This window comes from Corvus brachyrhynchos, unplaced genomic scaffold, assembly GCF_000691975.1.
Source record: "Corvus brachyrhynchos isolate BGI_N302 unplaced genomic scaffold, ASM69197v1 scaffold281, whole genome shotgun sequence".
In the NCBI taxonomy this organism is placed as follows: Eukaryota; Metazoa; Chordata; class Aves; order Passeriformes; family Corvidae; genus Corvus; species Corvus brachyrhynchos.
In genome coordinates, this window is record NW_008236509.1 from 983,367 (window position 1) to 1,010,936 (window position 27,570).

The following is a 27,570-nucleotide window of genomic DNA, read 5'->3' on the forward strand; positions in this document are numbered from 1 at the left end:
CAGAACGGGCGGCAGTGCTCGCGGTGGGTGCCGGAGGGAACGGGTTGAGCAGCGGGTTGTTTCCTTTATTCTGAGCCCCTCATCTCTCCCCTGCTGTAGTGAGAAGGGGGAAGGCTTGGTTTTGGCCATAGGCTAGAGATAAGTGCCCGAGTGAAGGAGGAAGGCGAAGCCTCTGTCCTGCAGCGATAGGCGAATGACACGTGTCAACTTGGAGCGATACCGTGCAGGGGAAGGAGTTCGAGTGATGGCATGAAATGTTTGGGAACAGCTACTGGTAGAGTAGTATCAGCAGAAACTTTGTTTCCTGAGCAGGTACACTTGCATATTTTGCCAACTTTTCTGATAGTTTTGTTCTGATAAATTACTCAAACCCTTCCCGTTGTTTTTCGTCAAACGTCAGTGTTTGTTACGTTTACCTGTTCTGTTTGCGTATTCTTACGGGAAGCTTTGTCAGACAAGGGCTTCATTTTTGTGGAGCTTAGCGAAATGAGATGCTGATCCTTAAATGGTATTCTTGAGTAGATCTTGAAAGCAAATAACAACACTGAATATTAGAAACAATTTTTTGTGCAGGCAGTTGTACGTATAAGCACAGGATATATGTAGGACAACGGTAACTTTACCTTTTCTTTCCTTTCTTAAAATACTAAGGTTTAAAGGACTACATCTCATCTTTTTACAGGAAACTGAAATCTCCAGAAACTTTAAAAAGAGATGGAGTGTAGTAGCTAGTATGCTTAAATATCAGCTGTGAACCAAAATCTTCAAAAATATAAAATCAGAGACGGAAGATAGAGTAGCCGATACACTTAAATATTTCATTTTAAAACCAAAGAAATATATAGATAAGGGAGAGTGGCAGGAGAAACATTGTGGCAGTAGCTGTGGTTAAGTGGAGTAGAAAAGGTGGTTAATAAAAGCAGCTAGCCAAGGCCGTGATTTTAGTTATATGTATTAATAGTATCCCCCTTGGCTTTAGAGTTGTATTCAGAATATACTTATGATTCAGATGTGTATTTTTAACTGACTCATTGGACAAGGATTTTGACTGCACTTTCATCTGTAGGGGGGGGGAAGTATGGGCAGAGGAAGATGAATATATGTGATTATAGATATGGGTATCTTAAACAAACAGTGTGAAATCTATAAACTTTGTACATTGATAATGCTAGCAGGAGTTGCTTTTTCTCAGCAAGTTTTTTCAGGTTCTTTATTGTGTCTCTATGCATTTTTAAAGTAAATGAAACTGAACAGAATATTAGTGAAATCAAAGAGAGAAAGAAAACAGATGAACTATTTGTGTTAAGCCCATCTGGTTATATCTATATATGTATATATGTGTGTGTTATAACAGAAGTTTATCTTCAACTTTTCCAGTGTTTTTCAGTATATCGTCATTTTTATTTTAGTGATAGGGAGTTTTAATGAATGTTACACTGCAGCATTCCCATTAAGTCCTTTTGAGATTCATTAATAGTCCCATTGCAGAGAGCACTGAGTTTTGGGTAAACAGAATTCTCCAGGTCTCTGAGTTCTCAACAGCCTGCTCCTAAATATTCCTATTATGCCCCTAACAGCAGTTGGAGGCAAAGCAGATCGTTTGGAGTTTCAGCTCTGCCCTTTAGGGATGGATAAAGGATCACAGTTCATGGGTTTTGGCCCTTCCCGGTGGGCTGGGTGGTATCACTTGTACAGCTCACTGTCTAGTGCTGCTTCAGAGATTTAACCTGGGCTGTGAACCAGTATCTGCTGAGATGACTGCGCAACCAGATTTTCCTTGGCATTCCAGTGTAAAAGAGCAAGAAGAAATGTAACGTTGTTTGCTTTAGGCTGGTTTAGGGAATGACTAATCATCCAAAGGAGTGGATGGGAAAAGGATTTTGGTTCTTGTCTACATGATGCCTTGGTAGATAAGTGGTAGGAGGTGTCTATAACACTACCAGCCTGTGTGTGCTGGAGTGGAAAGATGGGTATTAAGTTGATTATGAGTCTTCAGTTTGTGTTTGTCTCCATATTTTTGTATATGCTAACAGGAGCTCAGATTGCTGTTTCCGAAGTTAAATTGCTTGGATTTTTTTGGAAGGAGTAAGATCATGTTTTCATGGATACAAAGTGGATACAAAGTTTCGCTGCTGCACTTCAAATATCTTTTATTAGTCTCTTGTGAAAAGTTTTCTTTTGTTCATTCCATAGCTTCAGCTGCATTTCTGAAGTCCAGGTAATCAGTGCCTTGTTATTTTCTCTTGCTCATAACTTCGGGATAAAGTTCTTTTTCCTTTGGAAGAGATGTATTAAAGCAGTTTCTAATAAACCGGTGTCGGGATTTTGTTTTGCATAAAGATTTTTGCCTGGGCTATTCAGGCATTTACTAAGTTCATTCTTGCATCCCTACTGCTGCCTAATGCTTTCCCAACTGTTCCTGTAAGAGTGTAACCAATAATTCCTTATGGGGGGGGGGTGGGGGCAGTGAGAGACCCTGTTCACTGGATCTGGGGTTCAGTGTGAACTGGTCCCTGTATCTTTTCCTTCCAATCCTCAATTACTTTGCTTTCTTCATCTAAAAGATGAAAAGATTCAATTTAGTTTTCTTTTATAGCCATTAAACAGAAGGCATTGAGTAAAATACAGCTCATTGCTGCACCCTGATAGCAAAATTTGAGCATATTCTTTAAAAATTGCTGTATTAGTAAGTGTAGATTTTTATCTCATTAGTCTAGTAAAGCAGTAACCCTGGGAAGGGAGGGTGAATAGTATGAGCAAGATAATTATGGAAATTAGAAGAAAATTATGCTATCAGAAGGGAAAACCTTTTTATGACTTTCAGTTTTTCTTACAGGAAAAGTTGACTTGAAACTTATTTTGGGAAAATCTACCTCAAACAGAAAATAATGAAATATTCTTTTCAACACAGTTGATGAGGGAGATGCTGGTGTGTGTTTATAAGTTTATAAGTGTTTAATATAAGTGAACTTTACAAAGACTTATCTTGAAAATCAAGATGTATCAGAACTTAGTGAGTATTGGTCAGAATATGAGAAGTATGTTCTGCTCTGAGATTTTTGAAGTGTTTGTGCTACTGATCAAGTAAATACTGTGCAGATCCTTTTTCAACATGTTTCAGCATGAACTATCCAAAGTACACCTGTCAGAATATATATATATACACACACATATATACTTTGTACTTGCTGCTATTAAATCAAGCAAGGCGGTGTGAGTTCCCTCTCAGCTCACTAATGTGAGTCTTTTCATCCCTACACTAATGAATCCATCTTAATCTTCTGCACTGAACAAATCAAATGTGTCTCTTGATGGATATCATTCTGACTTCCTCATTAGAAGAGCGGGAATCTGATTAAGATATTTTGCAATTCTGTTAAGTAAAGGGATGCTGTTCTTTTCTATGCTGATGACATCCTTGTTTTTTCCTTCCCATGTATTAAAAGATTCTGCAAGTGGTTACAGCTTGCATAATTTATCAGTTTTTCCTGCTTTCCTTCTCATGTGCTCCATTAGAAAACATAAAGGTATGATTGTGACAACTAGAGAAACTGACTAATTCATTGACAGAGAGTATTTTGGAAATCAAATTTAGGAAACAAACAGAAAATCCACATGAAATTCCACCAAGTAATTTGTTCCTTGCAGACAGACACTTTCTGAATGATGTTCACGTGGTTACTGAGTTTGGTGAATAAGGCTTAGGAGTAGAATTCAAGAGCTTTCCCTGCATTTTCCCAGCCATTGGGTTTTCCAGTCACCATTTACTTTCCCTTGCTATCATCTGGGTATTTAATCTGCAGCGTAGAAAGATGATCAGGGTAAGGAACTATCAGCACCTCCAGATCATCTGATGAAATGTTTTTGCCTGAGAGGTACCAGCTGCCTGATGGGCAGTACTTGGTACTGGAGCCTCAGGCTGTAAATGCTGCTTGCTGAAGTTACTACTCAGTAGAATAATCTGACACCCAAATAACGAAATACTCTTTTTTTTTCCTGCAGTAATACATCTTGAACATCACCACAAACAAGAAATGCCATTTTCTCTACTGTTTTGTGCGTCACTGGTGATTAAAATTTCGGAATCAAAAGCATCAGTAGTAAAATTATAATCCTTGATTAATTTTTTTTGTGCAGCTGCACACTCTTTTCTCAGACCAGTAATGAACTTTTTCGTAAACTGTGAAGCAGTTACCAGGAGGCAGAGAATACTTTTTAAATACAGAGATTTGTCAGTGTTACATTCTGCACTCTTTTGAGCTCAGAGTATCAGTATACAACAAAAAAGTTTTCAGTGCTTTGTTTGTTGCCATTATGAAATAAAGCCCACAAATATTATTTTCTGTTCTTTTTAAAACTGATTGTGGTTATAATCAATGCAGCCTTGCATCATAGTTTTAAAATGTTAGTTGTCCAAACACAAATACTGATGAAAATTACTATTGTGCAGCCTCCTTTTGCTGATAGAATGTATTGATATCAATATAACATTAAAACTTGTGGTGATTTACTGAAATAAACAAGTACCTTGAATTTGTATTACCTTTGAATTACATGTTTTAGTCTTGTCAGAATTAAATGGGAGTGGGGTGGGGTATTATTTTAAACCTTTCCCCTCCTGTGCATTACAGTTGGTACTGTAATACACTATATGCTGTACAAATGTTCATATATCCAGTCACAGCTTCACTCTTTTTGTTGTGTTTGAAAATATGTTAGGTTTTATGTAAGAAAATAAGGGTGAAAGTTATGTCTGAAGAAAATGGAGAGATTGAGTTACATGTACATATTCAGCCTTTTTATTCAGTTTGAAGAAGTTTTTCATTCCTTTGTGAACACTTAAAGCTGCTATTTTACAGTTTGCCCTTTGAGATTTAATGTGGTGTACCTTCGGGTGAGCTGCCTATTTAGCATTTTGTTTTTTGTTTTTGTTTCAATTTCTTCTCTTGAATGAAATATTCTCAAAAGAATGCCACTAGTTACTGAAGAACTGATAATTGTGAATACTAGTAAGTCACAGAATTTTTTTGTGAAGTTCTGATAAAATAACAATGAACTTGACCACAGTTTCAGGCACTATGAAATGCCAGGTTTTTTATTTTCTTTGGTTTTTGCAATGTTTGGCATGTAGTCAGCTTGCAGTGAGCAAACGCTCTTGCACAGCATTGGCAGATGAAATAATTTCTAAAAAGGATGTTGTGCATGTTCTAAAAATACTAAGGGGTGAAATTGGTACAGATCACTTGATTCAATATAATTGTTGAGATTGTGATCACAAGGATGCTTTAGGTGCTTCTGAAAAATGGCAACAGATTATTTTTAGATTGGCATTTCTGTGAATAGCTTAGAGCTGGTTATCCTGCTGCAGTTCAGGTGTAGCTTCTCAATAAGCACATGTGATGAAAGCTGCCTCAGTAACATGAGCAAGTGTGCTTGAATTCCTGAGGATTGGTGAATGCTCTAGTTTTGAAGCTGTATGAGAAATATATTTGATATAGTGTGAAAGTTTTCAAGTAAATAATGTCTGAATGTGTAAATAGCATTTTCTGAAGAAGTTTGGCAGCATACTACAGGAGCTAAAGGAATGGAAGGCAGCCATGCTCACTGATTTGTGTAGGTATTGGGTTGAGACCAGTAACAGTGAAGGAAAAGAAAAAATAGCAGATACAGAAACTCTTAAGTATTACCTGGTGTTTCTAAATAAAATGCTTTCATCAGTTCATATATGGAAAAATTGTCTAGATCCTTTCTCACATACACATTGTCATCCTTTTTTCCTTCCGTGGAGACATTGCTCCAGAGTTCCATGTTCTCCCCTTTGTGGCAGTGGCAGCAGGCAGAGTTTCTGCCCAGGTGCTTCCATTCTGAACTGTACCCTTCATCCTGTGCAGAATTGCTAGAGAGCTGCACAAAGAATCCCTGCTAACATGCCTCACTATTCAGCTTCTGTTTTTCCTTCCCCAGCAGCAGCTGGACAGCTTAAAATTTGAAAGTTGTTAAAGAACTAAAAACTATGCCTGTGGTCATGTTTTAATGTCTAAACTGTACAGGACTTTAATTTTTTAGCATACATGTCTGTTGGCGATTTCGTAGGGAAGCAAACCTTCATTTCAGAATTGTCCATGAAGAGAAGACTCTTCTGAGTACTGGTTTTGCTCAGACTCTTAATTTGTTTTTATGCTAATGTTGTATTTGTAATTGAATCCAGCAGAAAGTCCTTTAGAATAGGAGCAGCATAGGAAAATGTTACCCTAAAATTCGTACTTGAAGAAATGGAGGGCAGGTCCATCCACTACTCCTGTGATTCTCCATAGGAAACAAATGTTACAAGTATTGATTAACGTATGAAAGTGTAGTAAGTGTCTCGTGGTGTTCTCATAGCCCCCTTTTTCAGCTTTTTTGGGTTTTTTTTTTTTTTTGAAGGAAAAACAAGGAGCATGCTGATTAGGAAGGTAGAGACAAATTACAAGCAGGGAAAGCTGTATAAAGATGAGGCTGTTTCAGATCTGAATGTGAAGGTTATACTGTAATGAGTGTAGAGAGTCTGGCAGACAGTTTGCAAATGTAGAGAGCTTCATCGACATTTAATTCTCACAATTAGTGTAGTTACAAAACCTTTTGCAAGCTCAACAACTTTGGGTCAGAGGAGGAAAGGAAATAGGATCAGCTGAAATTATAACCTTTAAGAGAGTGAAATACTCAAGATGTCCAGTGGTTAAGAGAAAACTACAGATTTTTAAACTAGTCTTTGTTACCCCTTAAGGAAACTTCGTTAGAGTTCTTGTGTGATCTGCAGGCATGACCAGGAAATATTTGCACTCTTTTGTTATTGATGGCTGCTTTGTTTGACTTTTTTTAAGGGAAGTAATTAATCTTGAATCACCTTAATTTACCATATTTAAAAGGCCATGAGGAGATAAGTGTAAGAAGACTGGTTCTTCAGGATGTCCTTAGTAAGGCATATTTAAAGTCTCTTAAAATAAGAAAAATACCTTCTGTAAAACTGAAAAGTGGATATTTTGATCTCTAGTTCAGCTCTCCCCAGACATGTATCCCCTCACACTATATCTTTTTTTATAGTCTTTGGAACAACTTCCAGGCTTGAACTTATTTCTGGCCCCACCCCAGCTTTTTTTGCCTTTCCTATTCTTTTGTGTTTTTTACAAATGACCCAGTAATACACAACAGTAGGAACAAACTCTCAAAAGTAAACGCTAGCCTCATAACACACTCTTTATTTCTGAGGCATAGGGTTATTTTTGGAGACATTTAGAAAGTTAGAAGTATTAGACTTTGAAGTGTCTACATATTATAAAAATAATTTGTCCCTATGCATTTTCTAGGAGTGACAGTTGACAGCTGGCATGCAGCTGGTTCAGTGAGGTGGCACTTTGGATTCTTTTTAACTAAATTTTGTTACTAAGGAAGCATTTCTGAGAAGGTGCCTTTGAAAATAAGAATAATCTACACGAGGCAGAGAAGAGAGTAAAACATACACCCCATTTTCTGAAGAGAACAAGATCACAGGGGCTCTGCTGCAGGACTGATTTTGTATCTCCTCTCTGAATCGGGTTATCCCCTGTAGGAAAGCATTTGTAGGGTTCACTTGGGCAGGGCCATGGGTGTCAGTATGGCCCACCTGCCTTTTGGGATCTGCAGCAGTTATCCTGTACCTATAGCGGCTGTCAAGCACAGGGAGAGTGGCATGAGGGTGGAAGCAGTGGCATTGCCACAGCAGTGACACTTTTTGCTCTTCTAGGCCTTTCAGAATAGAAGGGGGAGTTACTCCTCTTGTCCTGTGAGCAGCACTGCCATTTACAGACTCATACCCTACCTAAGGATGGAGGGTCTCATTTCAGTCTCTTAGGATACCACAGAAAGTTGCAGTTATGTCCAGGTGGTGTTGGTATTTAGTGAGGTAAGCACTACTACATATAATACATGCATTTAAAATACTCCTACTACTCCTCTGCTGGTCCTGTTAACTCTCCTGAAAACCCCCCAACAAACCAGGGAGGGGGCAAAGGTTCAATAATTAGGAAAATGGTCAGAGTCAGGATATCTATTCCTGAATTTTGATGATATTTTATGCTTGTTATGAAGCAATTTTCTTCCTTACTGGTAAAGGGACAGAAGAACTCTAGTTTCACTGGCTTTAAAACGTTGTTGGATTTTGCCTGAAGTCTCCCCAGGTATAATGAAGAATTTGAAGGGTGGGGATAAAGTGTGTTATTGAGGTACTCAAAAACCCAATACTTTAAAGTCAGTCAGATTTAAAATTAAATGATTGTGTCTAAAGGTTGTTAAGAATTTTTTTTGCTTCAGGAAACATTCCAACACAAGATATATCAAGTTAACAGCTGAAAATTACTCTGTTTAAGACCTCCTGGGATCTGTGTTTAAAAAAAGTGTATTCAGTTTGCTACAAGTGTGCTATAAAATACATCTTTGTAAGTGTGTTTTGGTTCAGGCATTTGTAACAGGATTCTAAGTGCACTGTTCTGTCAATTAACTCAGACTAGGCTGCAGCAAAGCACCTGTGTTGAGTAACACCTAAGTGCTCTGACAGGATTCGTTTAGTAAACTGTATTTTAAAAAGAAGTTGCTTCTTTCCTCTAAAATAAAGCCATATGTTAGTCTGAGACCACCTGCTCAATGCTTCCCTCATTCTGAATCACCCTGTAATCACCCTGTGTTTACTTCCTGGGGAGTGACCCTGCTCACCTGGCTGTACCAGGGAAGTTTGCCTCTAAAAAGGGCTTTGTTGGGCTTTAAAAAAACATGGAGCATGAGTAGCTCTGGTGAGGGTAGGAGGGGGTCGTGGGTTGTAAGGACTCTCTGAGTCCATGGTTAAAAATCACAGGGTAAAAAGAGGGGAAATGGTGGGAACAGGTGGAAATGGTATCCCGGTGCTCACTGGCTTTTCTCCCCTTATTTGCTGTCTATTGGAAAGATCTCTGACCTTCACATTTTCTGCAGAAAGCAGTGCTGTCAACATGTATCCAGTGTGGTGGTTAATGGATTGGACCTCTTGGAATAGGTGAAAGAATTCCTAAATTATGATTGTGGGTTCTCGAGGAGCTGATTTGTCGTTCCTGAGAGAGAACGTTGAAATAGGCTTCTGTTCAGTTGAATTGATGTTAATGTCTGAATGTTTCTATGTGATTATGTTTTAGAAGTGAAAGGTGCAGACCACTTTTGTGTCATTGAAGCTCCCAGATTTCACTTATCCTTGTAATTGCTGGAAACATGCATCCAGTCAGTTACACAGACCTGGAATATGCATCCCAGAGTTTGCCCAGCAGTGACATGACAGGCAGTAGTCACTTGTGGGCACTTCATATGGGAGTCTTAAGTTGCTGAAGCTACATTAGATTTGAGAATTGCTGTCTTAGGCTTAATGATCCAAGTAATTCTGTGAGTATAAGCTTGATGTCTGCCGTTGCTGCTTGCTACTGATCTCCTTGTCTTTCATCTCTATTGCAGTGATTGGTGAGAATTATTTACAGGGTGTGGACATGTAGAATCTTCTCTAGTGGTGGTCCTTTTAAGTCTCAATAGGCTGTTAACTTTACTTGGCAGTCAAACTTCACACAGCTGTTGTTCAACTCTTGACCTGAAACTTGTGATTTTTACTTACTGTCTATTTTTAACTGTTGGAAATATTGGGATTTGGAAATATTGGGTAGAATCTGTACGAAGTTTGACCTTAGCTTTAGGTTTCACTTTCCATCTCTGAAAATAATTCTATAAAAATTAAGCAGGAGTTAAAATAGTGAATTGCTGCTATAGAATTTTAATTAACTCAGTGATTCAAGGTTGAAAAATAGCAAGCCACATCTAAATGCAGTGTTAAAACCACTGCAGTTCTACATTTGAATATTGTTGTGACAGATCTAGTAACACTCTACTTTTTTTGTTTCTGTACTTTCAACAAATACAGAACCTATATGGTCAAAGCAAATGTCTGTCTTGCAGATGGCACTAATAACAATGCTGCCTTTGTTGGTATGTACAGAAATACAGCTTGAATTGCTTCAGTGCAACAACATGCTTTGTGCTCTGCAACTTGCAGGTGCAGATCTTTAATGGAAGAAAGATGAAATATTTTTTAGAAAGGTACATGGGGTGTAAATGCTTGTGTAGCACAGCCCTCTAGAAAGTCCACCCAGGTCAGACTTGTGTGTTGATTGCATGTTTGTATTGTAAAGTCTTTGGTAAGTCTGCTCTGATAGTCAGAAATCTTCTACATGCAGGTTTAACATCATCACCTTTCTAGAAATGGAAAAATGTCAAGGGCCATAGGATGGTTCGGGTTGGAAGGGACCTTAAAGATCATCTAGTTCCACCCCCCTGCTGTGGGTAGGGACACCTTCCACTAGATCAGTTGCTCAGAGCCCCATGCAGCCTGGCCGTGAATACTTCCAGGGATGGGGCATTCCACAACTTCCCTGCACAACATGTGCCAGTGCTTCAGCACCCTCATGATAAAGAATCTCTTCCATATATCTAATCTAAGTTTCCCCTTTCAGAGTGAACCCATTACTCCTTGTCTTATCACTATAGTTCCTGATGAGCAGTTGCTCTCTGGCTTCCTTGTAGGCCCTTCAGATACTGCTGCTATGAGGTCTCTGCTGCTATGAGGTTTCTCTTCTCTGGGCTGAACAGCCCCAACTCTGTTGGCCTGTCTTTGTAGGGCAGGTACCCCAGTCCCCCTATCAGCTTCATGTGCCTGCTCTGGACTTGCTCCAACAGTTCCATGTCCCCCTTGTGCTGTGGGCTCCAGAAATGTACCCAGCACTTGGGGTGGGGACTCACAAGGGCAGAGTAGAGGAGCAGAATCCCTGCCCCTGACCTGCTGGTCACACTCTGCTTGATGCACCCCAGGATACATTTGGCTTTCTGGGCTGCCAGCTCACGCTGCGGGCTCACATTAAGTTTTTCATCAACCATCACCCCCAAGTCCTTCTCCTCAGGCCTGCTCTCAATCACTTTCCTGCCCAGCCTGTAGGTGTTTGGCATTGTCCCAACTCAGGTGTAGAACCTTGCACTTCGCTTTGTTGAACTTCATGGAGGTCACACAGCCCCACCTCTCAAGCTGTCAGTGTCCCTCGGGATGGCATCTCTTCCATCCAGCATGTTGGCACCACCACACAGCTTACTGTCATCAGCAAACTTGCTGAGGGTGCTCTCCATCCCGCTGGATTCCCACCCTCAGCCAGATAGAGTGACTTGGGATGAAAGTGTCAGTGTTTTCAATGTTTTTTAAAATTGCAGGTAACAGTTGAAATTACAATTTCAACTGTTGACCAAAATATTAGCCTGAGAAAACTTCTATGCTAAAATAATCATAGGATGATTCTGTTAATTGTAGCCTTAAGCAGCAGTCTGCATTTGCCTTTTCGGTGCTGATGCAGTTGGGGGTCTGCAACTTGTTTTCCTAAGCCACTGGTGTACTGTGTCACACTTTGGCAAAGTAGCAGCATGGAGCTTTGAGGACTTCTCCCGAGTACTGGATACATTGCTTGCTAGCTGAGTAGTTGCTCTTATTTCTTCTGAGGAAAAGGCAGTAAGGTATTTTTGCATTTGCCTGTGAGTACAGTGTGTATGTTAATTTGAAATCCTTGAACTGTGTAGTTAATATGCTTATTGATTTTGTGAGGTGTAATAAATAATCAGCTTGGTGCATTCCAGAATAACTTTTATCAGGGTAAAATTAAGCAACTTTATAGAATGACCTTTGGTCTCGTAATTGTACTTTAAAGACATTTCCATGCTGAGAGAAGATTTTTGTAAAATGCAGAATTGCACTAGTGGTTATTATAAAGTTTATTCAGTGTTGGAGTGAGTGCTTTAATTGACAAGTAGAGAATGCTGCATTTCAGAGATGGACACATCCGTGTGATTTCAACAAGGCCAGGTGCTGTATCCTGCACTTGGGTCACAACAACCCCATGTATTGCTACAGGCTTTGGGACCAGTGGCTGGAAAGCTGTCCAGTGGAAAAGGACCTGGGGGTGCTGACTGACAGCAGCTGTAAGTGGCCAAGAAGGCCCATGACGTCCTGGTCTGGATCAGGAATAGTGTGGCCAGCAGGAGCAGGGCAGTGACTGTCCCCCTCTACTGGACACTGGTGAGGCCACACCTCGAGTGCTGTGTCCAGTTCTGGCCCCCTCAGTTCAGGAAGGACATTGAGGGGCTGGAGCGTGTCCAGAGAAGGGCAATGGAGCTGGGAGGGTCTAGAGGGTACATCCTATGAGGAGCAGCTGAGGGAGCTTGGGGTGTTTAGCCTGGAGAAAAGGAGGCTGTGTATTGCAACTTAATTGACACTGTAACACTGCTCCTATGATAATTTAAATATTAAAATGGACTATTCTTTCTTAAGTTATTCTGTGAATGGTGTTTCCAAACTCAGTAATAATATTTTTTTTATACTGTAAAGGTGACTTTATATAAAATAAAAGTAATTTTACAACTTTCAATTATGACTTGTTAATTTTGTTTTCATATACTTTATCCCTCTCCACAACTGCCTGAAAGAGGGTGTAGCCAGGTGGGGATTGGCCTCTTCTTGCAGGAAACAGGACAAGGGGATACAGCCTGAAGCTGCAATGGGGGAAGTTCAGGTTAGATATCAGGAGGAATTTCTTCACAGAAAGGATTGTTAATCATTGGAAGGGGCTGCTCAGGGAGGTGGTGGAGTCCCCATCCCTGGAGGTGTTCAGGAAACAACTGGATGTGGCACTTAATGCCATGGTCTGGTTGACATGGTAATCATCAGTTAAAGGTTGGACTCGATGATCTAGGAGGTCTTTTCTAACCTAAATGGTTTCGTGATTCTGTGGCTTGTGATTTGTCTTGTCAGAGCAGCTGAAAGCTCTCTGTTACTTCTAAAATTTCTGAACATCATATAAACAGTATAATTTGTAAATCTGATTTGTTTGATTTGTTATGTGGAATTTGTTTAGTGAAGTAGCTCTTGAAAATCTTCCAGCAGTCCTTAACTGAAAAAACAAGAGCTGAGGAGCCAGCACAAGAACATTTTTATAAAAGAAGCAACCTGTAGATAGTTCTGTGCAGGTGATACCTGGAGCCTGTCCTCCCCTTCCACCCTCCACTGTGTGCACCCAGTCAAATAGCACACTACAGAATTACACATGCCCCTTGTGTACCAGACTTGGCTTGCCTGTCTGTGGAGAGAAGGAATTCAGGCTGAAGTCAAGGTTCTTTGGAGTCCCTGATTAGGAGGAAAACTGGAAGTCTTAATTAAATTTTTGACACAGGGCAATGTATTTGATAATGATAATATTACAAATCAGCAGTTTCAGATTTGTGGTTCTGGGACTCCATTAACCTTTGGGTCATTTTAACAAAATGTACGTGACTTTCAATTGAGAGCAGGTAAAACCAGTAAGCAGCAAAAGATTTAAATTGTGTGATTTAAATCTGAAATCTCTCAAATCTGAAATTACAAACTGGTATGTAAAGGAAACTGCTAGACACAGTCTTGACATACTAAAACTTCCAAACAGGATCTTCAGTTCTCAGTATGTGAAGAAAAAAGTCTTGCCTTATGTGTCATTCTGCTGAGAAGTTAAATGCAGTAGTCTAATTTGGGCTATTTTTATAGGTCCTTTGGTGGGGCAAATAGGGCACGTCAGTAAAGATAATGTCAGTGGTTTTGGTTTTTATAATCTTCACTGAGGGCACAGTTGAAGAAATTTGGAAAAGAGCAGTGATACGAGCATCTTCATTCCCACTTCCTGTTTTTCCTTTCTGGAAAAATACACAGTGCACCACTTGAGAGTCAGAAACTGGTTAATTTGATGTTTAGTCAGAAAACAATTTTGTGCAGTTAATATTTGTTGTTGAATTTTTGATGGTAGGTAAGCGATACCAAGGCAGGCTTTACTTTAAGAGTGTTAGGAATAAAGCCAGTAACTTCATCTCTTTACTGCCTTCATACTTCAAAATGGGCTCATATTAATAAAACTTCCCTACAGGAAATAATTCAGGCATGAAAGAACAGTTTCATATGAAACTGGACAGCTTCATAATTTATAAATATAATAATAAAGTGAATTACAGGGTTGTATGCTAATCCTACCTTAGAACCATTTGAGGTAAAACATTTACTTATGTCTGTGGTGTGTTTTAAAGATAATCAAGGGAAGTGTTAGTATGAATTTATATCTTGAATTATTGTTTACATTTTCTTATCCATTCACTTCTTTATGAAATGTATTCTGTGTATTACAACTTAACTGACACTGTAACACTGCTCCTATGATAATTTAAATATTAAAATGGACTATTCTTTCTTAAGTTATTCTGTGAATGGTGTTTTCAAACTCGGTAATAATATTTTTTTATGCTGTAAAGGTGACTTTATATAAAATAAAAGTAATTTTACAACTTTCAATTATGACTTGTTAATTTTGTTTTCATATACTATAGGATATGTTTTGGAGTTGCAGACAGAGTATCTTTGCTGAAATGAAGAAGAAATTTTCACAGGTAGACAGATGAAATCAACTTTATAAAATGATAACCAAGAAACACAATAACAGCATGATGCTGTAGCTTCTGTTTATTTTAACATGAGCATGAGCTATTGACATTAAACTCTCTGTGCATGTTCTTGAATACAAAGATGATGTCCAATTAAATTCAGTCTTAATGGTAGCTTCAAATTGGAGTATGTGCTTCTATGATTTTACACTGGTGTGTGAGGCTTTGGCGCTCTCTCTGCATTAAAAAAAAGGAAATGTTTTGCTCTCAAAATGTATCAGATTATGTAATGGTTAAAGTGAATTTTTGTGTTTCTGTTGTGGACTTGGTTTGGTAACAGCCTGTCAGAATAGTTGAGGGATCTATCTCTGGCCAGTATTGCTTTTCACACTATTTTTGTAGTAAAGTCTCAAAACAAGGTGTTGCATTGTTGTCTCCTAGTTCAGCTGGTATGTGTGAATGCTCTCCATGCATAGAGTTGGGCTGAGGTTATTTTTGCTCTATCTATTTACTGCTAACAACTTGAAGCGGGTGGCAGTGTGAATGAATGACGGCTTAATACCCTTTGCTATACTAACCGTGAGTTAAACCAGTTCAGTCTGTCAGAATTACATCTGTGAACAAGGAAGAGAGGATTTGTGTGACGTGCAACTTCCACCAACCCAACCAGCAAATCTTCTGTAATCTTCTGTAATTTGTTCCCTTAGTGTTATTTCCATCCCTCAGATACTTTGTGTCTAATTATTTTCAGTAGCAACTCTAATGCAGGTCGCAACTGATTCACCATCCAAGGCAGCAGGGAAAGTGGGAGTGGGAGGAGGGCAGTTACAGAGGTGGTTATGTAAGGGCAGTAGCACAAGGAATGAAGTCTCCAGTGGAGAACTGCTCATGATATGATCATATGCAGTGGCCCATCAAAGTTATAGGATCAATACGAAATCAGTGTGGGGACAATTAAATCCAAATTAACTTCTATTTTCCATGATGAATCTGTATGAATAGTAGCAAGTGCCTCTTAACCTCCCTGCGCTGTTCTAGAGAGGAGGGCGAGCTTCCACCCAGAGCAAGCCTTTACCATTGCTGAGGGACCTGCATGTAGGTATAGGCTGATCTTACAAGTTTGTTGGGTCTTAGCTGCTGCTCATCTTCTTAAAAAAAAATCAAGAAAGACCACTGAACAAGCTTTACCTTCTCTTTCCTAACCACACAGTGAAAGAGGGAAATTGCTTCTTCAGCAAAAAAGGAAAAAAAAAAGATAAAAACAAAAAAAAAGATGCTGTGCTGGGAAGTTTCAAGGAAAGAGCCCAGGAGAAGTAATCACTGGTGAAATTTAATTTTAGTCTACTTAAGTACAGCCCTGTGCGTCTCTGTGGGTGCTGTAGATGAAAGTGAGGATATAATACGTCAAAATTACTTTGACTTCCAAATTGTGTTTTCTTCTTAATGTGTGGTTAATGTTTCAAAAATAGTTTTGCATGTCTTCTTGGAAAGTAGTTGATAAATGTAAAATTCTCCCATAAAGATGAAATGTATGAAGATGAAGTGTTATGGATTTGCTGCAAATAGTGCCTTGAATTTTTTTGAGCATGCAGTTAATGAAGGCTTCCACACAGGATATTACATTTGATAAACCTAAAGAAACTGGACTCCAAAGTCTTAAGAAAAATCATAGTCGAAAGCAAATTAACATCATACAGATTGGGTTGAGGGTGGTTTTGTTTGCCTTTCTCTAACAACTTTTTTGTGACAATGATAGGAATAGATGCTGCAGTCAGCTAACATTTTATTCTATCCTTGCATGAACACTGCCAGCAGATCTTGGAATACTGTGTAATAAAGGCATGCAGCATCAGCTGCAATGTCCATGGTCCTTTTCAAAGGGTTTGGTGATGTAAGAGCTCTCAAAAAGGACCATACCACTCTGATGGTGCTGATATGTGTTGTGAGGCTGGTTGTGTAGAACTACAAGGGATTCTGAAGTTGTTCAGATCTTCTTTATAGTTCTGTATTCTCTAGAAGATGCTTGTGATGTGGCTGAGAGCTTTAGCAGGAACATAATTATTGCCATTTATTGTTCTTATCCACTGAGAATCATGATAGCACTGCATGTGTTTTTTTGCCTTTTTAGATGCCGTGGCCATTAGCCATGGACTGAGATTTGGGCACCCTGACAACACATTACTAATGCTTTCTGTGTGTTACAACTTGAAAAGGCTGAGTCCCTGGAGGACTAATTCCTTTTACTTACCTGATCCTTTCTTATGAGATGTGTATTTAAGTATCATTTATTCCTTGCTGTTCTACAATTTTGGATAATCAAGATAATTAATTGATTTTGCTTAGATCTTTTGCTGGGTTTTCAGTGTTGGAAAGATGCCATTTTTCTTGGCTTACCTGGGTCCAGAAAATTTTAGTATTATTCCATTGCCACTTTCATTCAAGATCATTATTGTTCTGATTTTAGGTACACTGAAGTTTCTGTTTAAACTCTTTTTACTTTGTCCAGTAGCCATTTGTCAATGCTAATTTTCTTGCTTTGTTCAGGCAGAAGAATATCTCCTGCAACTCAGACAGCAGTGGAGTTAGTAGGAAGTTGGTGGCTTCATTATAAAACCTTGTTTAGTGGTCAGCTTCTAAGGTTACTTGGAAGCTTGCAAATTTTCTGGGTTGCATTTCTGAAAGTCACAAAAGGTATATTCTGCCTCAGCAGGATTTATGATTGTGTCAAAGCAAGATATGAGCTGGAAGTGATGACTTGGAAGTCTGTTCCTGATTTTGAAGCAGTCTTCTATCTGCTTGCTGTCTGAAATTCTGTGCAGAACCTGGGCGGTTTCTCTGTCCCCACACCTGTACAAATTCCTTCTTGTTCTATAAAAATGGAGCTTGTTTTTATATGTTTTTCAAAACTGGAAGGTTCTTAATTTTCTAATGCTTACTTTGAAAAATAAAGTTGAGTTCCTAGGAACCTTAGGTTTTAAAAGTATACTTCATTTTACTGGTGAAGTTGTGTTTTGATTTTTCAATTAAATTCCAAAGTATTCTTAATTTTCCTCATGAATTGTCTGCTGTCATTCCAGGCAGAGAGTGCTGCTGAGGAGCCCAGGGTGCTGTGTATAATACAGGACACCACGAATTCCAAGACAGTGAATGAGCGTATTACCTTGAACCTGCCGGCTTCCACCCCACTTAAACGGCTCTTTGAAGACGTGGCTTCCAAAGTGGGCTACGTGAATGGATCTTTTGATTTGATGTGGGGCAATGGAGATAATGTCACTGACACGGTATGGCAGGGGTGCTTTTTGTTTCCTCTTGGTAGCAAACACTTCGGTCTTCAGAATTGAAAACCTCCTCTGTGTTGCACAGTGCTCATTTCATTCCTGTAACATTTTGTGGTGGGTGTGCCACAGCAGACTGACACCGCTGTGTTGATTTGGCTGAATTTTAGTCTCCCAAATATGCTCTTTAATGATAGATCTGTTTAATGATTAAACAAAAACCAATATGATCATTCAGATGTAATATTAGTTTTCGTTATCAGTATGTATTTTTAATAATAATACCCATGATAAATAATCTCAGTTTCCTGTGGTCTTGTTTGAGAAATGTTTTCTTAGCAGCAGCAGCAGCGTGTTGTGTAGTGACTCCCCATGTTTCTTAGACCTCTTTAAATGTGTTATCACTCCTATGCTTTATTGTAAATCAGCATTGGTTTTAGTTAATATGATTTCTTTAGATGCACCTAGAAAATTTTATAAGATTTGTTAAGAAATAGAAATCAGTTTATTTCAGCTCATGTTTAAGCCTGCTGAAAGTAACTGTTTTTTTCTTTTAAAGAAAAAAGTGTCTGTATGCTGTAGAGGACACTGGGTAATGTGATGTTCACTAGAAACTTACAGACCAGCGTCTGACTCCTCAATAAATTAACCAACATCTAAGCATTATACTGTAATGTTTCCTAAACTGTTCCCAAGTTATTTCAGTACTAATGATGTGTGTTTTGTTTACTGGATAATTATTTATTTTCTTGTGGTCTTACTGTGTCAGCAACCACGTCAAGCAATGTACTTGGATGGAATGTGTTAATTGCATATGGATCTGTAATAAAAAAGTGATGTTTCTGTTGTTTTACTCATCTTTAGCAGACTCCAATAGATCAGAACAGTGACAAAACCATTCTTGATGCTGGTTTTGAGCCAGGGAAGAAGAACTTTCTGCATCTGACAGACAAGGATGGAGAGCAGCCTCATGTAATGCCGGTGAGTAAAATCTTCACTCAGCTACATAAGCCATAGTGTTGGGGGAGAGAGGTGTGTGTTCTTTGTAGTGCTTGTGTAAGGTCAGAAAATGAAATAAAACTGGGCTGAGTATTTCATAATAAGCTTCTCTGAGGACCTTCTCAACAGACTTTATTTACATCTATATTTACATTTCTTCTGAGTGGGACCAGTTTCATTAGTAATGATTTGCTGTCACTCTCTTCATGCTTGTCAAACATTTGTGATATTTGCTGCAAGTAATTTTCTAAGGTATATGATTAATTAATCTTTGATACATTCAGAGGTAAGTCTTAACAATACATATTTAATCATATATCCAATCCCTTTCCTCTGGGTGTTTGAAAGCAACTTAGGACCTTCTGGCAGAATTCTCAGAAACAGCAGCACTGCATCAACAGCAGCTACCGGCTTTCACATTTACATTTACGGAAAAATAAATGTATCTGTGTATAGATACATCTAAAAGAAGAGTTGGCAGTGTTGCTAGAAGCTGCTGTTTGCCATAATAAATTTTTTGCCATTTTCTATTTCTCAACTATATGATACACACAGCTGCAATGTATTTAAATCAATGATTGGATAGACTAGTGATGTATTAAGATTTATTACTCAGCTCTTGTATCAGTGTAATGCTGGCCTACTTAGCCTTTGTTGTGGAGTTTAATTATCTGAAAAAGGGAAGAAACCCCACTTGTAAATATTTGTGCTCAAGATCAGAATTTAAGGATGATTCTGAAAGAGTAATGGACTGAAATTTAGGTGTCTGGAAAAAATCTTATTCTGTATTTCAGTGCAGAAAACTGAGACATAGGAGATGCTAAATTGCAAACTTGCTTGTTGTGTGGATTGTAATACTGTGTTTGGTTATGCCGTATTCCAAAGGACCTTTCCTTCTGCCAGTGCTAAGAACAATGTGTCAAGGGGTTGAGAATTTGGAGGACAAAACTGAAGTTACACTTTGAATCTGCAGTTTTGAAAAAATTGGGTGGTGTGCCTAGCAAAATTGATTTCTTAGCCATGAGAGAAGGGTAAAACTCACAGGTACTTCAGTAAAAATGTATTATCTAACTTTTGCACGAAATGGGTGTGTTTGTGTTTTCAGGAGGAGTCAGGTACAACAGATGACAGTGCACAGGAGAGATTCATAGGCCCCCTTCCAAGAGAAGGCTCTATTGGATGTACCAATGACTATGTCAGTCAAAGCTACTCTTATTCTTCAGTCCTGAGCAAATCAGAGACAGGTATCGTCTTCTCTCTTGTAAAGGCAATGCTTATTTGTAATTATTTTAGCACATTTTCAAATAGTGGCACCTCAGGATTTTTTTTTTTTTTAATAAATTGCAATTTATTTTAAAAATAACCACATCACTGCTACATTTTTTTATCATGTTTTTTATGATATTATCACATCACTTTAGAAATGGAAGAACTGTATTCCATCCTTTCCTTACTTGGGACCTTTTTTTCTATTTAATCTAACTGTGAAGATGATTTACACAGTTTAAATAATAAACAAGGTACAAATGTTCTGACTCAGTCTCTTCACAGAAGAGTGTGGAGTACCTGCCTTTTCATTATTAGTATGGTACTGAGATTATGGTTTTTTTCAATAGCTTTCAGAGTATAAATAGGCATATTTATTTTCTTTATTATATTATGCTTTAGTATATGCTCCTTGCTTATCAGTTGTTGCTAATATTACATATTTTGGAGAAAATCTTAAAATTACAGCTTAGATTAATAAAAACAATTTCATTTTCAGCTAGTAAAAATGACACAGAGTTATAGTAGTTTAATTAGTTTCTTTAATTAGTTATTTAAGGGGGAAGGGTCTAGAATAGTATTATTGTATGGGCACTTGAGATTTATTTTATTTCTAATTCTAAGACAATAGTAAAACCAGTGCAGATACAAATTATATTAACATTATTACTGGGATACTTTTAGCTGACATCAGGCAATAAGTAAGCTGATGCACAATTGTTCCCTAGAAAATTCTAGTTTATTCTGTAAAATATTTAAATCTGCTATTAAAATATTTATAGTTACCTATATCCCCATTGGTGTAGTATTCAGCATTAAATATTACGTGTTACTGTCATCAAAAAACCAGCTTCATATCATTCAGGAGAATTATTTCTGTTATGTAAACTATTATTCTCTATTGCTCTCAGAAATTGTAACATTCCCTCCATTTTTAAAGTGTAAATAACAACAGATGAATGCAATTCTTAAACACTGTCACAGAATTGTTTTCTTGTCAAATGTTTTAACTCTTGAAGTGCGTTGCCATTTTTTTGCATTATTTCCATTTCATTATTCTCTTATTTTTAGGTTATGTGGGGCTGGTAAATCAAGCAATGACTTGCTACTTGAACAGCCTTCTGCAAACACTTTTCATGACTCCTGAATTTAGAAATGCATTGTATAAGTGAGTATACAGAATCAAAAGCTTCTTAAATTGTGCTAGTACATATTGGTAGGAGACCCTTTGGAATTTCTCCTGTCAAAATTTCCTTGTCTGGATACTAGAAAGCATAATTGAAGTCAAGCTGGACAGACTTAAAAATGATATCTGCTTAAAAGCGTCAGATTTTCAGTAAAATATAAATTACTGGTTGTGGCATGGATGAGCTTTTTAAAGAATCTTGAAAACATCAAACTTAAATTTGATGCTAAGTGCAGTTCATGTCTGTGCAGTGAATGGCTTCAAAATTTTCCTTTGTTTTTATGTTTCTACATTTAAAGAGTATCATTGCCCTTTACTGCAGAAATGGAAAGCAACTGCATTTGAGTTCACTCAAGAAACAGAGCTGCAGTGACAGGGGAGATGACCTGAAATGTAGTAAATATTGATTTAATGCCCTCTTCAGTAATGTTTTCAAAGCATTTTTAATTGTCAAAAATCTTGTGTTGCAAATAGGTGGGAATTTGAAGAATCTGAAGAGGATCCTGAGAGGAGTATCCCCTACCAGCTTCAAAGGCTGTTTGTTTTACTGCAGACCAGCAAAAAAAGGGCAATTGAAACAACAGATGTCACACGGAGTTTTGGATGGGATAGTAGTGAAGGTAATGTGCAGCTATTAAAATGGCCTGATTTGCTTCAGCTGCTGCCTGCTAGGGGCTAAACTGCTGTTCATGGGGGAGAATACCAGAATAATTATAAGTAATTAATGAATCAACTTTTTCAATCAAAACAAAATAGCCTACATGGATACTTTGTTGTGGGGTGTGTCTGATCTTTCAAGAAATGGCATCTCTGAGTTTTAGGCTGTTGAAGTAAAAAGTGTTAAATTTTTGTAATTAAATTGTCATTACACATGTTAATTGTTTCTAAAAAAGTAATTGTTTATAGGAAATTTGCTTCTGTTTTGAATCACAAATGTCAAGTTGTTGTATTTATGGAATTGCCCATATTATTGTCAACTACAAATTAAACACTGTATATGTCTTTTTTACACATGTGTGGTAATTTTGCCCCATAACCTGTTGATTTTTCCATTACCATGTGATGATAAGGAGTTGGAAGTTGGGGTTTGGAGAATCAGCATGAAGTGGGACAGAAATCAGAAGCAGTTTATTTGATAACAGTGTACATTAGCAGTTCTGTATTTTTCACATATTCTTGCTTACGTACACAGTTCTTGTTTATACATGAACATTGTGAGCAAGCTGGCTGCTTATTTTTTTGACTTACGTTGAGAGGCAGCTGCCTGTGGAATTGAACACTGGCCCAGTAGTGAATAATGTAGGTATAGACTTAAACAAATGAGTAGTTTTTCAGGAAGCATTCTCAGGCTACAGTCAGTATTGGGACTAATAACATCTCTTGTTTTAATTAATAATAATTTCAATTTCTAACAGCATGGCAGCAGCATGATGTACAGGAGCTTTGTAGAGTCATGTTTGATGCTTTGGAGCAGAAATGGAAGCAAACGGAGCAGGTAATGCTGGAAAAACTGTCTTCTTTCAGTGGTGTAGTATTGTGGGGGTTTGTTGGTTTTTCTAAAGATGATTATGAAAATAATTTACTAAATTTTAAATACCAGCTTATTGAAAATCTGTGGTAGTTTTCTTATTTGATGCAATAGTTAAGCTAATCACACTGTGGTGTATAACTTTCAAGAGCGTGTTGGATCTGTTTTTCTCCCCCAATTAAAAGTGGAATATTCTGTACTCTGGATACTCAGTCTTTATCTGAAGCACAGAAAGGGATTGTATAACTCCCACAATAACTTCTTTGCTGTCTGTATTTATTAGGCTTTGTTGTGGCCTCTTGAAGCTCAAGCTCTCCCTTCTTAATGCGGGAGAAAGTCAGGAATATATTCATGGCACATGATACGTTCTGATAAATGGCCACCTTGCAGGCTAGTTTTGAGGTTTGTAGTTTGGTAAATAGGAGGAATTGGTAAATTGTCTCTGGAGACACAGGAAAGGACTTGCAGGGTCAGTCTGTTAACAATGTCTGCAAGATCAGCCTTGTTTCAATTTGGTGCTTTTGTAGTCACTCTTAAGATGTGACTGTAAAGAACACTGAAGCTTATGTAATGTGATTTGAGAAGCTCGTTTGATACACGTGTTGGGCAGGGGAAAATTAGAAATCAGGAGGTGGATGTCCTGCTGAGGAATGGTATTTTAAACGTGTAGCCATGCAATTTGGACTTAATTAACAAAAAGGTATTTTCTAATAAAACTAAAGAAATATGGTGTTGGTCATTTTTTTTAAAATCTGCGTTGCTGAATCTGTTTCTTTCAGGCTGATCTTATAAATCAACTGTATCAAGGCAAACTGAAGGACTATGTGAGATGTCTAGAGTGTGGCTATGAAGGCTGGAGAATCGACACTTACCTGGATATCCCTTTGGTCATCCGGCCCTATGGCTCCAGCCAGGCGTTTGCTAGCGTGGTGTGTACTATTATGCTGCCTAATAGTGCATCCATACACACATAGAATACATAATGGCACAGTGGTTTAATTGGTTCCGTGGTAAGTATCATCCTAGATACTCCATCTTGGGGTGTTCGTCTTTGTGCAGTGAACCAGCTAGCAAGTTCTAGAAGATTTTTCTTTTTTTTTGGCTTTTTGGTTTATTTTTTATTTTGGTTTTATTTTTCTTTTGCCCTTCAATGAGTCCTACTGGTGCATGTATAAGGGGAGGGGAAATGCAACTTTATTGCCTTAGGGCTGCAGTAATCAATTATTTTCTTCCTGATAAAATCTTCAGCATTTACTTGAGGGATTTTTATGAGATCACAACGTTTTATTTGGGTTGTTCTTTTTATTGGCACATCTGCTAAATTTTCATAGCGTTGTTGACAGTCTTAGTGAAAGAACAGAACATTGACATAAAATTTTTACTTTAATTGCCATGTTGTTGCTGTGCTTTTTAAAGTTCACTTCTTAAATACCATATCCTTTTAATAAGCAATTTGATGATGATCCAAAAATTCTGTTACACATCCATGTTCATGGTCACTTTTGCTCCAGCTTTACTGCTGCTGGCAACCATATCTATTGCTTAGTAAAGCTGTGGAAGTTCTTTTGTTTTATTTTTTCCACCCTCCCAAAAAAAAAATATTAAAAACTCTGAAATTCCACAGTTGTGGCTTAGGATGCCTGTACTGTGGATGGAATTGTAAGAAAAAATAAGATTAAATCAAACAACTCTTTCAGTAAAGGTTGTTCTAAACAAGCACTTGTGTAATTGGCTTATTATATATTAAGTATTTTTCCTTCTATATTTACTGTGCTGGCAATATTTTTAAAGCACTAATAGTCCATAATTCTTAACAGTAATTCTGTTAAGCATTGTTAGAATTAATTTAAACTGCAGTGTAGCTTCAAAGTACTTCATACTTTGAAACTTTAAATACCAATCTTGAGAAGTAGTAAAGGTGAGGGACATTGATCTTGGAAAAAGGATCCAAGTTAGTAAAGTCCTTTGAATTCTTTCTAAGATTGCATTGAAATTTTCTGGAACTATCCAGCTAATTGAAGCTGTCTTAATACAGATTGATATTTTATACAGATGGCTTCCCTTTTCACTTTTTAACGCTAATTTCTAGCAGTATTCCCTGAACCAAATTTTATTTGTTGGAATTTTTATTCAGTAATTAGATTTTTATGATCTGTTAAAAGTAATGAAAACTATTCAGTTCATGTAGTTTAATTCTGCATTTAACAATGCATTTTACATGTGTCTCAAATTGAAGATTTTTTTTCTTTAGTGGACAAGTCTGTAGCAACGCTAAAAAAAGACTTTGTCTATTTGTAAAAACAGAAAACTTGAACAAATAAGGACTTAAATATCAGATTACTTTCAATAGTATTTGATATTTTTCCTTTCAGTCAGCATTTACGGGGTTAACTACATTGAGGAAAATAGTTTTAAGATTTTTGTTACACAAACTTACATGGTTGCAACTTGTATTGATGCTTCAATTTTTGAGCTTTTTCAATTCATACTCTGATTACATTCAGTTGATTCTCCTCCCTGCATTTGTATGATCGATAGCAGATGTAATTTTTAGTTTTGTAGTCTTCAGCAGTGGGGAGATATGGAGGATACTTGCTTTTGGAGAAGGGAAAAATCGCCTGTTTCTAAATGGAATTCTCTGAAGGTAGTATCCTCCATTGATCCATAGATGATGGTGATTTAGTAGGTGTAGGTAAAGGGGTCTGAGTGAGAGATCAAAAACTTCACACATGCGCTAATAGGGCTTATAGAAGGGAATGTAAAACTTTTTAGACCTTGCTAGTCAGCTCCTGAGGGAACTTGCAGCAGGCGACACAACCCAAGATAGGGGATCTAAGGAGGATACTACCTTCAAAGAACTCTAGTTAGAGGTAAGTGATTTTCCATTACTTTCTAATGAGAGAGAATGGATGGATGAGCCTTAAGTAAGGTTAATCTGTAGAATGCCATTTAAAGAGTATTATCCCACTGTTCGACATTGTGTACTACCAAAGAAATGTAGATACTTGAAATGTTGCATTTATATATATGTGTACTACTTCTCAATACATGGGGACATTGAAGAACTGGGAAGGATAATGTCATGCTTGCTTTATTTCCTAATATGAGCTAATTCTGAAATTCTTCAGTGTGGTCTTAAGGTTTGCAGTTGGAATTTTTCTTTCTGATTCCCCACTCTATCCCCCAACTTCGTGTAGTAAGACAGCTTAGCTACAACCTCTGGGGCAGTGATATGTTGTCAGTGTGTAATTCAAGATGGTTTCTGAAAAAGTACTTATGCAATCTGCATTGTTCAAGGGTATGGTGTCAAAAAAACCCCTGAATCAGGCTTTTCTTGAGGTCAGTAGAAATCTGGACGTAGAAGCATCTAGCTTATTTCAGGGAGGTAAACAGGAGCAACAATTCACATTCTGATTTTTGTAGGTACTAGTGACTTTTGTAGAGATGCCTGAATTTAACAGCATTAGGCATAAGCTGAAGTGTTTTGCAGTAAAAACCAATACTTTGCAGGATGAACAGCTGAGAGAAAGGTAGATGCAACTAGGAACTCATAGGGATGCTGAAATTATATTACTAGAAAACAGGGAGAGTTGGTTTGTAATACCAGAAAACTAGTAATGATACAAGTATTCCGGAGGTGTAGCAAATGCAGTTGTGTTTTAAGTGTTGTTAGTTTTCAAGATCTTTTGTACTATAGCTTTTCTTTTGGGAGTGTAAGTATGTGTACAAGTAGTTCTTTTTTAGGGCAGAAATTAGTTTGGACTGTATGTGAACTTTGTGGTGTCCTTGCCAAACCATTGAAGGCAGAATATGGATGATGTGATAATTCCTTTTTTCTTCAAGCTAGATTAGTAACAACGAGGTCTTGTATTTTTCATTGAACGTACTCTTTGAACACAGGGAAACTGATGAGCTCTGAAAATCTGAGATGGCAGTTAGTTTCCAGTTTTTTCCAAGAGCAGTTTTGCCTAAATGCCATTTGTTGTGTAAGTTTTCATAAAGGTTCTACTGCTCCTACTCACATGTTCTACGAATTTACACATTTACGAATGCTTGCAGTAAGGTACCTGTCAAACTACTGACTAGATCATAATGCATTTTTATGGAGGGAAAGTTGTCTGAAGTGGCTCTCTTGAGCCAGACAGTAATTAGGTTTAATTGTTTCAGCATTTTAGTGTGCTAAGTGATAGAAATCTCAGAATATTAAGAACTGGATACACTCAGAACTTGGCTGGACAAGGCTCTGAGCAATGTGCTGAAAGTTGGACCTGATTTGAGCAAGGGATTGGGATCAGATGATCTCCAGAAATTTCTTTCAGCCTGTATTGTTCTTTTGATTCTTTGAACTAGAAAGAAGTTTAAATAGCTTTTGTCATCCTGATCTGTAGCTTGATAATTTATGGTTTATTTTGAAGTGTGTGTGTAGGGAGTGCTGGAAGTGCTTAGTAACTCCAAGGCTAGGTAACAGTTGCCACTTTGAAGGTAACTTCTAAGGTAAGGCTGGCTTCTGGTGGTGCTGCAGGGCAGGGGGTGTGTGGTGTGATAGGTTGTGCAGCTTAGCAGCTTTGTCACTGGTTTTGCTGAGTAAACTGTCAGGGTAGAGAGTAGTGAACTGCACTAGAATAGGAATTGTATTAAGAAACATCCTGATCAGCAGAACTAGCCTGGGTATAAAGGTTGTATAAGAGGCAAAAGAGTAAGCCTGGGGAGCAGCAATGGTCATTGTCCAAGGATTGAAAAATACGTGGCTATTTATATAGCTCAAAAGTAATGGAGGTCCCAGGAGTTATAATCAGGCCTTTCAA

General features: G+C 37.8%; 1 protein-coding gene across 3 annotated transcripts in view; it reads left to right on the forward strand.

Annotated features, from left to right (window-relative positions):
• Positions 1-234: 234 nt before the first annotated feature.
• Positions 235-27,570, forward strand: part of USP47 (ubiquitin specific peptidase 47) — a 50,756-nt gene continuing 23,420 nt past the window's right edge. Inside the window, exons 1-8 of one of the 3 annotated variants that reach the window (XM_017726306.1) lie at positions 235-312; positions 17,589-17,792; positions 18,651-18,767; positions 19,891-20,029; positions 21,123-21,219; positions 21,712-21,857; positions 22,653-22,732; positions 23,545-23,694. In XM_017726306.1, coding sequence (XP_017581795.1) covers positions 250-312; positions 17,589-17,792; positions 18,651-18,767; positions 19,891-20,029; positions 21,123-21,219; positions 21,712-21,857; positions 22,653-22,732; positions 23,545-23,694 — 996 coding nt within the window. In that variant the 5' untranslated portion in view covers positions 235-249. Of the gene's footprint in view, positions 313-14,460; positions 14,518-17,588; positions 17,793-18,650; positions 18,768-19,890; positions 20,030-21,122; positions 21,220-21,711; positions 21,858-22,652; positions 22,733-23,544; positions 23,695-27,570 lie in introns of those variants that run through there. The other 2 variants (XM_017726307.1, XM_008644054.2) reach the window with 2 other exon arrangements.